This window comes from Adiantum capillus-veneris, chromosome 20, assembly GCF_014529385.1.
Source record: "Adiantum capillus-veneris isolate H3 chromosome 20, ASM1452938v2, whole genome shotgun sequence".
In the NCBI taxonomy this organism is placed as follows: Eukaryota; Viridiplantae; Streptophyta; class Polypodiopsida; order Polypodiales; family Pteridaceae; genus Adiantum; species Adiantum capillus-veneris.
The window spans coordinates 146197065-146208133 of NC_140950.1; the positions used below are offsets into that span (position 1 = coordinate 146197065).

Consider the following 11069-nt stretch of genomic DNA (forward strand, 5'->3'; position numbering starts at 1 on the left):
TCACTGAAAAGAGTTACCAACTTCAGCAAGAGAAGACTCTGCTGCCAGAAGACGCGAGAGATCGCGAGACTACGAAGCACGGAAGTCGCTTTTCCCGCGCAAGAGTGACAGGTATCTATTGTGGATTCGCCATACGAATTGTTGTCGTGTGTTTGTAGGTACTTCATCGCGAAGGAGAAGCGAGAAGGCTTCGACCTACGCTTGGGAATTCCGGGAATGGAATTCGGAAATTGTCTGTGGAGTCTCGACTCCGAGTATAGACGGAAAAAGGATTGAGAGCTCGTCTCTCGGATTTCCCTTATGGGAAGGAACGACCATCGAGTCAGAGAATTAGAACGGAGGAGTTTTCTCCGGTTCTTGTGCTTGTAAAAAGATTCTCCCTAATAAAGAGTTCTTTTTAAGGGGGGGGGGGGCAAGCCCATCTTCTGGTCCCAGTACTGCGTCGATCTTCTCACTCTCTCTCTCTATTTATTTCTCTCTATATACTTTGGCTTCAGTATTAAGTGATAAATTCTATTTATCCGAGTATATTTTATATTGTTATGCGCTCCCGTTTGTGACAGTGGTATCAGAGCATGGTCTCTTTTTCCATAAAGGAGGACGACTCTGGGAAGATACGGGAAGAAGCCATGACAAGCCAAGAGATAAGTAAGTAGGCAGAAACCTAAGTCCTGCATGAAAAAGCTCGCAGAGTTGGAATTTTGTTTTTCTCTCTGCAAGAAGTCGACACAAAACTTGGGATTCTCTGAGAAGGCAACAAGAGCATGATGCTCAAGAACCTAGAGAATCCAAGAAGTGGAATGCTCGAGATCCTTCAGAATCCAAAAAATATCCATGAATATCAATCCATAACCATAGCCAAGAAATCCCGTCATTCCGGGAAGGATATGAAGAAGGTCTTTAGACCTCAGAACCCTCCGGTCAAGTTTGATACTTTTAACGTAAGGGAAGATGTCCCGAAAGCTACCGCTTTCATTCAACAGTATGAAGTTGCCTTGGCAAACGGCAATTTCTGAGAAGCGTCGAAGCCTGAAGGTGAGGCATGTGACCAAACACCTCAAAGGGAATTGCAAGTACTTGGTGGTATACCAAAGCTCTGCAAGGAATTTACAACAAGACTTGGATTCAATTCAAGGCTGAATTTTTTGATAAATTTTTTCCTCTACGCTTTGAGGAAGGCATCCAAGAAGATTGGGATCGGTTTGCCCAATAGGAACACGAGCAAGTCAAAGCAAGTAGTGGTTCACTCTTGCCAAGGTAGCTCCATTCTTGATCCTCTCTGAGGAAGGAAAGATAAACAAATTTAACGAAGGACTTTTGCCCGAATTTTGTAAACCCATCTGCAAGATACTTTGCAGCAGATGGTGGAGTCCGCAATAAAAGTTGAAAGTGTACACCTTGATGTACATAGAATACAATCCCCGCAGTGGGGCGAGAACCATTGAACACAGAAACAACGAATTTTTGTTACCTCTCTTCGAAGGATACATTGCTATCCGGAGAAAGTTTGGAGTAAGGGAATTCAAAATAACTCCTGAGTTTTTGACCCTTAAACTTTGAGTGAGAGGGCAGGTCTTTGATCCAAGTTAAATCTTTGAGGAACTCATAAAATGTGTATTGCTTTTATGCACGAGATATGCATGTGTCTAACAAGGGAAATCACTCTCGAGTATTTATGAGAGTAGGATCAATTTGAAACATTGTTTTCTGAGATGAATTGGTTTGCTCAACCATCCGGAAGGTCAACTATTCATCTCGTATCCGGTAGTTCACCAACAAATTACCTGCTATTGCCGGTAGGACGGCAGAAAGGAAGGAACCATTCCGAGCTTTCAACCAAGAAACGCTTTCACTAAGCTTATGAACCAAAACCCCTTACCCGGTCAGGGAAGACATGGTAGTGCTTTTCGCACAAGTGAATGAACACTCTCTTTATGAGGGAAGGAACAAGTGACGACTATTGCCTGTGCTCGAGGAATCCAAGGATTGAAATCCTAGATTATTTGATGAGCGGATTTTTCTCTAAGTTCGAGCCAAGGGATCGTCAGATTGAGCGTCTTCGCTCTAAGGATCTTACGAAGGGAAGGTAATTTCCCAGGTTCACCAAAACTTTCAGCTTAAGAATTATGTACACCTTTGGGTACATGGATAACACACGAAGATCCAGACCTATTGCAAGGAATTGGATGAGAGCTTGTTATACTCTCTTGCAAGGAATTATGAACTGGGTTTGAACGTACGTTCAGAAAATGCTATGGCTAGAATCCTATCTGCCTGAGATTTTGCAAGGCGTCATTGATGCTCGCAAGGTGAATCATTTTTATGATTCTGTAAGGAAGAGACTCTAATGGGCGTCTGGAAAACACTGCTAGTGGAAATAACTCGCAGGAGGAAAAGATTGGAAGGAAGTGCCGCCGTGCACAAGGAATCTTCGGATTGGAACCGTCCGCCTACGTTGAGCGACAACCTGGAACAAGAACCTTCTTTAAGGTGATCGCAGACTTTGTTTGTGAAGGAAGACATCAAGATTAATACTCTATGATTTGGGCATTCCCTATGTGGGAGGACACAAGAGATTTAATACCCTCAGGACTAACAGCGCAGCATTATGCGCAAGGACAGATACCTAGATTGATTTCTAGGAGGATTATTCTTCTCGGATTGAGAAGGTAGACTTGAGTTAATAGATTCTCGGATGAAGAAACTTACGATCTGTTGGAAAAACGCGAATGATGAGTTCTTACGTAGCTCGTAAGTTTATGATTGGTGAAGGATATCCTCGAGGTACTAGAGGAAGGACATGAACCGGTAAGGTAAGTATTGAATTATTGAATTTTTCTTTAATTTAATTTTTAAGTTCTCTTTTGAGAAAGGACTAGCTCAACCACCATTGAGCAAGATTTGGAATCTTTCCGGTTTCTCCCCGGCAGTTCAGTTGGATCTCTACAGTTGAGGACAACTGTTTATAGGTGAGGAATGTTGCTAAATTGGCTTTATCTGACATAAAAATAATTCTAAATGAATTATTGGATTGGATTTATAAGTGAGAGGGTTTTCTCGCTTGGAACACCAAGAAAATAATTCTAAATGAATTATTGGAATTTTAAGTGAGAGGGTTTTTCTCACTGGAGACATCAGAGTACAGAGTATTCCTAGTGCGTCATTCAAAATAATGACGGGAACACTGAGAACGGGAATCTGTAAGGCCACCAGGAGCAGGTACTTCTGACGCGTTACATCGGATGGATGATAGGGAGCATCGGAAAGAAGTATCCGACCACCCGGGAACGGACATCTCTGATGCGTCATAGGATGGGTGACAGAGAGCATCGTGAAGGGGATTGTACCGTAAGTTCGGTAGGAAAGGACTAGGTGATGGGTATTCCTAATGCGTCACAAGGTGGGTGACGGGTGCATCGAAAAGGGGATATCCATGGTCGAGAGGAAATCCAAGCTGGAAAAGAGGAATACGCGTAAAGACGCAAGCAAAAGAATAAAGATGGGTTTTGAGAAGCTTTTCTTAAAAAGCCAAATATTTTAACGAGTTTTTCGGGAAGAGCAGACGCTTTTCTGCGAGGAATCTATGTATGCATTGCATTTGTGCATGTGGCTGCATCCAAGGACGCCTGGGAAGTGTTGTGAAAGGCATTGTTTTTAACTTATAAGGTTTTATTGAGTTTTTGGGCTGGTTCAGACCAATTTTAAAATATGCCGGCCGCCCACTTAATAAGTGGGCAGTCACTTAGAAAATAAAGCAACAAAACCAGCCAGCGAAGTCTCTCTCCCTATTTCGGGTAGAACAGAAAAAAAAAATTTGAAAAATTGAAAAAAAAATGGCCGCAATCTCTACGCGAGCAGCTATTCGTGCCATGGTGAAGGAGCTATCAAAGCACCACATGCCCTCATTGAAAAGAGTTACCAACTTCAGCAAGAGAAGACTCTGCCGCCAGAAGACACGAGAGGTCGCGAGACTACGAAGCACGGAAGTCGCTTTTCCCGCGCAAGAGCGACAGGTATCTATTGTGGATTCGCCATACGAATTGTTGTCGTGTGTGTGCGTGTGTGTTTGCAGGTACTTCATCGCGAAGGAGAAGCGAGAAGGCTTCGACCTACGCATGGGAATTCCGGGAATGGAATTCGGAAATTGTCTGTGGAATCTCGACTCCGAGTACAAACGGAAAAAGGATTGAGAGCTCGTCTCTCGGATTTCCCTTACGGGAAGGAAAGACCATCGAGTCAGAGAATTAGAACGGAGGGGTTTTCCCCGGTTCTTGTGCTTGTAAAAAGATTCTCCCTAATAAAGAATTATCTTTAAGGGGGGGGGGGGGCGCCAGCCCATCTTCTGGTCCCTAGTACTGTGTCGATCTTCTCACTCTCTCTCTCTCTATTTATTTCTCTCTATATACTTTGGCTTCAGTATTAAGTGATAAATTCTATTTATCCGAGTATATATTATATTGTTATGCGCTCCCATTTGTGACACTTTGCAACAACTAAGAAAACAGGAAATAGCAAAGTTTTGACAGTAGCCATGTACCTTGTTGGTGATACCATTAATTGGTGTAAGGTGCAGCGGAAGTGAATGTTGAACTTTGCTCAAGATGAATGCTCCGAATTGTGCTCAAGGGTTCCTTTTACTTACGAAAGGGAGAGCCTTCCGTTCCTTTAGTGAAGAGTGCAAATGATCACAAACAAAGTGGAAGAAACTGCGAATGAAGGTGTTGAGACTGAGAGATAGAGAGAGAAGAATACGACACCAGAATGTTGTCAAACCCTCCTCCAAAGGCCCCACTCTCTATGGCGAGAGCGGTCTACTATTGATTGCACAAATCTCTACAATGCTTTGGACTTGTCGACGATGTCGACGACGATGAGAACGACCACGAGATGGGTTGAAATCTAAAAACGCTAATGGCTGAAATCTGCAAATGTTGTATCTACTGAAATCTGACTCTATGTCAGTGACGCCGGCGATGACGACGATGCAACGACGACGCACTGAAAATGCAGATGCTGAAATCTGTGTTTTCCGGGCTGAATCTGCAAACACTTGCTGATCTGACTGTGCGGCGAGGATCTGCTGCGGAAAGGTGAGATCTGCAAGGTTAGGGACTTGTTCTGCGGTGTCTCTATGCTGAAAACTGAAAACGCTGATCCCTATGCTGGTTCTGTCGCGGAGAATTTGCAAAACGCTATGTTGTTCTATTGATCCAAAAACGCTAGGGCTGATTCTGTTGTTCTGCTAACGCTAGGGCTGATCTTTGATCTGCTGCAAAACCGCTAGGAGATCTGTTTGTCGCCAGGCTGATCTGCAAGTGGCAAAACACTGGGGCTGATCTGCACTTGATGAAAAACGTTGGCTGGTTCTTGTGGCTTAAAGCGCTGAGTCTCCTACCGGTTCTTGCTGAGAAGGTGCACTGCCAGTTGTTGGAACTCTACTGCCTCTTCTGCCAGGAAGTGCTAGCGCTAGGATTTCTTATATACATGCTTGTCAAAATTGCCCTACCCAGTTTTCCAACAAAAGTGAAAAATGGCTAAAATAGGTCTATGCACTGTAAAAATGCTACTGATGGGTTCTAACTGAAATCTGATGGTCAGGTTGTGTGCAACCAGAGGATATGCATCTACTCTAAGTGCCTGGATATGCACGGTCTGCGAACAGACTCACAAAAGTGCCAGAACACTTCCTAAGTTGGGCTGACGGAACTGAACTAAACCCTAGTCATGAAGTAGCTTGTCCACGTACACATAGTGTTAGATGTGCACATGACAATTGGTATCAATCATGGCAAGAGGCACAGTTGGTCGCGCACCTAGAGGAAGCCGAAGAAGGCGTGTCCCTTTCTTTCAATTGGCCGATTTCCAAGACAAGCTCAAGGCGCAGTTTATGCCACCTCAGTACTTAAGCCATATTACACAATGCCCATGACTCTCTCACGGGTGGGCACAGGGGAATGAACACCACTTTGGAAAAAAAAAGAAGATTCTTTTATTGGCCTAAAACGCGAAAAGATGTGTTTCGTTAGGTCACACAGTGCACCATTTGTCAAAAGGTAAAAGCTCCTCGGGGTAAGCAGCAAGGCCTCTTGCTACCGCTGCCTATTCCCGACGAGCCTTTTCAGGATATTTCTATGGATTTTGTGACTAACCTTCCACCTAGTTTGCATTCATGGAACACTCAATGTTTGACAATTGTCGACCGTTTCAACAAATTTTGCATGTTAATCCTTGTAAGGCCACAGTCACCGCACAAGATAGCGCGGTTATTCATAAAGCATTGGTACCCCCTCTGTGGTTTGCCAAAGTCAATCTTTTCAGATAGGGATGTTAGGTTCACGTCTAATTTTTGGCGCGCATCTTTGAAAATTTTGCCACTAAGTTGAATTTTTCATCGGCTTTTCTTCCACAATCAGATGGTCAAACAGAAATTTACAATCAATTGCCTGGGATTGGGTTTATTTAAGAATCATGAAGCAACATCTTAAGCAAGTCGGAAAGAAGTGTCCTAAATTGTCTTTCAAAATGTATAGTCCATTTCCTGTCATTAAAAAGATCAATGAGGTTTCTATGAAATTACAACTGCTTAACTCATGGTCAATACACAACGTTTTCCATGTTTCTTGGTTGAAAGTGTTTCAGGGTACACCTCCGAAGGACTTTTTGAAGACACAGAGCCCGAGATCATCGATGAAGCTGAAGTCATGGAGTCGGAGCAAGTGTTGTTGCATAGGTTTCGCCATGGCTCAAAGAAGCAAGTCAGACAATACTTTTTGAAGTTCAAGAATAGAGGAACTGACGAGGCAGTGTGGGTTGATGAAGAATTTTTCAGAGATTACCCAAAATTATTGGCAAACTACAAGGAAGCCATGCAGCTCGGTACCAGTACCAGTACCTCACTTTGAAAAGGAGGGGATGCCACGTGCACATCTAACCCTATGTGCATGTGGACAAGCTATCTCAGGTCTAGGGTTAAAGTCAGCTTAGAAAGTGTTCTCGCACCTTTGTGAGCCTGTGAGCAGGCCGTGCATGTCGAGGCACTTAGAGTAGTTGCATATCCTCTCATTGCACACCTAGTACCACCCAGCATATGCATTGTCTAAGCAGAAAATTCCTAGCCAGTTTGGAGACAGTACATTTTCCAATCATTTTGGCATTTTTATTAATTAAATTACCAATTTCCAGAGGCCGCGGGCTGTAGGAAAACTGCTCGACCTAGCTTTTCACAGCTATATAAGCAGACATGGGGTGCCCAGTTTTAGCAGAAGAAGTTCTAGCAGCTTGCAATGCACCTTCTCAGCAAGACCGGCAGAGAGCCCTAGCGTTTTCAACCAACAAGATCCACCTGGCGTTTTCTGTAGCAGATCAGCCCCGGCGTTTTCTGGTGTTTCCTGTGGCAGATCAAGCCTAGCGTTTTGCAATTCCACGACGCCAGATCAGCCAAGCACATCAGCGTTTTCAGTTTTCAGCACTTAGCCATTGCAAATTTAGCCCCTAGCCTCGCAGATCTCACCTACCCACAGCAAATCCTCGTCGTACCGTCGAGTCAGCCAACGCTTACAGTTTCAGCCTGCTGTTTTCAGCATCTGCGTTTTCAGCGCATCGTCGTCGAGTCATCGTCATCGCCATCCTCATCGACACAGTGTCAATATTCAGCAGAAAATCAGCAGTTTGCAGATTTCAGATTTTCAGCCCTAGCGTTTTCAATTTTCAGCCCGTCCTCGTCATCGTCATCATTGTCGTCGACATCGTCAGCAAGTCCATTGCATCTAGACTATTGTACCAGATTTGTGCAATCTATAGCATAGACCTCTCTCGCCATAGAGAGGGGAGCCCTATATGGCGAGGGGAGCCCTTGGAGGAGGGTTTGAGAACCACCTGATGTCGTATTCTTCTCTCTCTCTTCTCTCAGTCTCAGCACTTTCATTCACAATAGCATTCACTTTGTTTGTGATCATTGCACTCTCTCTCTAAAAGAACGGAAGGCTCTCCCTGCCCGTAAGTAAAAGGAACCCTTGAGCACAGTTCAAAGCACTCATCTTGAGCAATATCAACATTTACTTCCGTTGCACCTTACACTTTTACTTCTTTTCCTTGCATTAATGAATGCTTTAGCTTGATTGATGATTCCTTTTACTTTCCCTGGAGAGAGAGAGAGAATGAGAGAAATGTAGAGATGTGCAGAGGGAGAGAAGAGGAGAATGACACCCAATGGGGTCTTAACCAACCCTCTCAAGGGCTCCCCACATAGATGTCGATGTGTTATTTGCTTTTGATTGCGAAAATGGAATGTACACACATGCAATACCTCAAGTGCAGACTCTACTGACTCGAATGGTGAATGTTGCCACGGTAACTCCTCAAGATGAGCGACCTCCGGGGCTGATTTGATGCACCTTTGGATCCTTCTCGATGTGGACAAATCTGGGGCTGAATTGCGCTCTCGATGTGAAAGGAATGAAGGGCTGAAAACGCAGATCTCAATGACGACAAATAGAGCACTCGATGCCGGCGAGGGAATTGCCAAGGAGAGGCTTGATGGGCTGCCGAAGTAACTGACCACAACGGGAAGCTTGCGAGAACAAAACCGAGCCACTTTCCAGCGAGGGAGAGGGCTAAAATCTGAAAACGCTAGGGGCTGAACTGCAATGGTGGCAGTGCCAAGGCTGAAAGCTGAAAACGCTAGAAGATTGGCTGCCCTTGCCCCAGTACTAGGGTTGAATGATGAGATCACTGGCTGGTCTGGCACTTTGGACAGAAAACGGGCTGGATGCCAACTGCACGAAAATGCTAGGCTTGCTCTACAACAGGTAGCGCCTCTCAATCTGCTAGGAATCGCTAGGCTGAGTATGCCCTTTACGGGCTAATCGACTGGTTATAAACCCACTAAGGGCTAGGTAGGAGAAACTGTCCACCAACCAAACAAATTAAATCATTAAATGATTTTATTCGTAAGTTTTGACCGGGGCTAAGTTCCAAGTGAAACTATCGCACATCTGCCCACCCGGGAATGGCTCATTGGATTCCTCTAACCTAAAACTAGATGCACCTCATGCCAGATGCCCACCGTAATGTAACAACACCTATCAAAACGCTTGTACAATCCATTTATGCAAGAGGTTTCCAAAACTAGAAAACCTTACCTAATGGACTCATCCAAACATGCAGGTCCTGCGAACAGGCTCACAAAATTGTCGATACTAACCCTCCTAGGATTCTAGTACTCCTATCTAGGAAGAAGGGGAAAACTCGCTTTGGAAGTCAATGAAGCACGTCCATGAGGCACACAGAGCCATGCGCACGTGACAAGGGGGCACCAGCACATATACTAGCCAATACTCTATCTTTCTCCTCTCAACTATGAAATAAAGTTTTTTTCTATTCAAATTCTATAAACCAATATTTAATTGTGTGACATTCCTGAGTTTTTATAGAAAAAAACATTTGTTTGTCATTTTCAATGACAATTTCACTCTTCAGCAAACCATTGTAGCACCCACGCACTTACTCCACATGTCACAACCACTATGTGTAGCGTCCACATAAGAGCAGGCAACCCAGTAAAGTTATTGGCCAACTATTAATGTCTACCATTTCGTATGGCCCCAAGCTGAGAAACCATTTTGACAAATGTTTGGTACCTTCAGGTCATTATCGTCTGGTCCTAAACAAATTGACTGCAATACTTTGCATGACGATTTATGGCAGCTGATTGGAACAAAACAACTAGTATGCTTGCCTCAGATCCAAAAATCTGCATTTGCTAGAGCAGTACGTGAAAAAAGACCATGCAAATAAGATGATTCAGCATCTTCATTGACAGAATTCTCATTCTGCTCCTCACAACCTTCAATAGGCTATTGATTTGCAACAAAAGCTTCCCAGCCAATAACACACATTATGGAGATCATTACAATCGCATCTCATTCAAGCCAAGCTGTATGTGCATGTATGTGCACACCACAAGACTGTGTCAACATACGTTTGTGTGAAGGAAACATTCGTCTAAAACTAAGTCCAGAATGCACACATACGTACAAATGCATATGTGTCTGTATGTATATATGTGTGCACAAACGCGTGTTTTGCACGTGTATTGCGCCACAACTATTAAATTGAGAATACATTAAGAAATTGATGTACCTGAAAGAGTGTGATAGCCACAATGATGCTATCTATGACTGTCAGAGTTGCATAGATGGAGATCAATGAAACTCTCGGGCAATTTGCTTGACCAGAAAGAGCTGACAAATAATGTCTTTGATCCATCCAAGATTAACATATAAGCTGATTCACTCTCTCTCTCTCTCTCTCTCTCTCTCTCTCTCTCTCTCTCTCTCTCTGACACACACACACACACAAAAACAGAGAACTCTTAATCCCTCTTCAAACGACCCACATTGCAACAGCATGAGAAGGGAGCAAGGAGCTCTCTCTCTCTCTCTCTCTCTCTCTCTCTCTCTCTCTCTCTCTCTCTCTCTCTCTCTCTCTGTGTGTGTGTGTGTGTGTGTGTGTGTGTGTGTGTAACAGTGCAGGAGCTAGCTATCTGGATTCTCCATCTCTGCGCAATTCCGAGATTGGGCCGAATCTCTGGTTCCCACCAATTAACTCAAAACCAGCACATGGCCATGGCCAAGCACTGGCAAATGCACACATTCGGCTTCCGAACGCGTGGCACGGTGCCAACATGCCATCCACAACGGATGCAACTTGTTGACCTTCTCTTTCCTTCGAAAACAGTCAAAAATGGTAGTACAAACATAATGATTGCACGATTTTATCAAAATAGGAGGAGAGGGGAATCTATGTAGATTCTCCCTCCCTCTCATGTTCGCTCATATTCACACGGGCTCATATCCACACACGCATGTGACTCTGAGACTCTCTCTCTCTCTCTCTCTCTCTCTCTCTCTCTCTCTCTCTCTCTCTCTTCGTAGGGGTTGAATCTGCATGGAAGAAGCTCTTGCAAAGGGAAGGCCTTTCTCCATATGCAATTGTCTATAATTTCACTTGAAGGCCTCTAACCTTACCTAAGACACTAAATCTGTGAGAGAATTCACTAGGGGATTGCT

At 44.1% G+C, this 11069-nt stretch overlaps 1 protein-coding gene across 1 annotated transcript in view; it reads right to left on the minus strand.

Moving 5' to 3' along the window:
- The window catches only part of CAND3 (tobamovirus multiplication protein), a 90140-nt gene extending 79375 nt beyond the window's left edge, over positions 1 to 10765 (minus strand). The window contains exon 1 of the mRNA XM_086492955.1: positions 10141 to 10765. Within this exon, the coding sequence (XP_086349081.1) occupies positions 10141 to 10266 (126 nt within the window). The 5' untranslated portion in view covers positions 10267 to 10765. The remainder of the gene's footprint in view (positions 1 to 10140) is intronic.
- Positions 10766 to 11069: the final 304 nt, after the last annotated feature.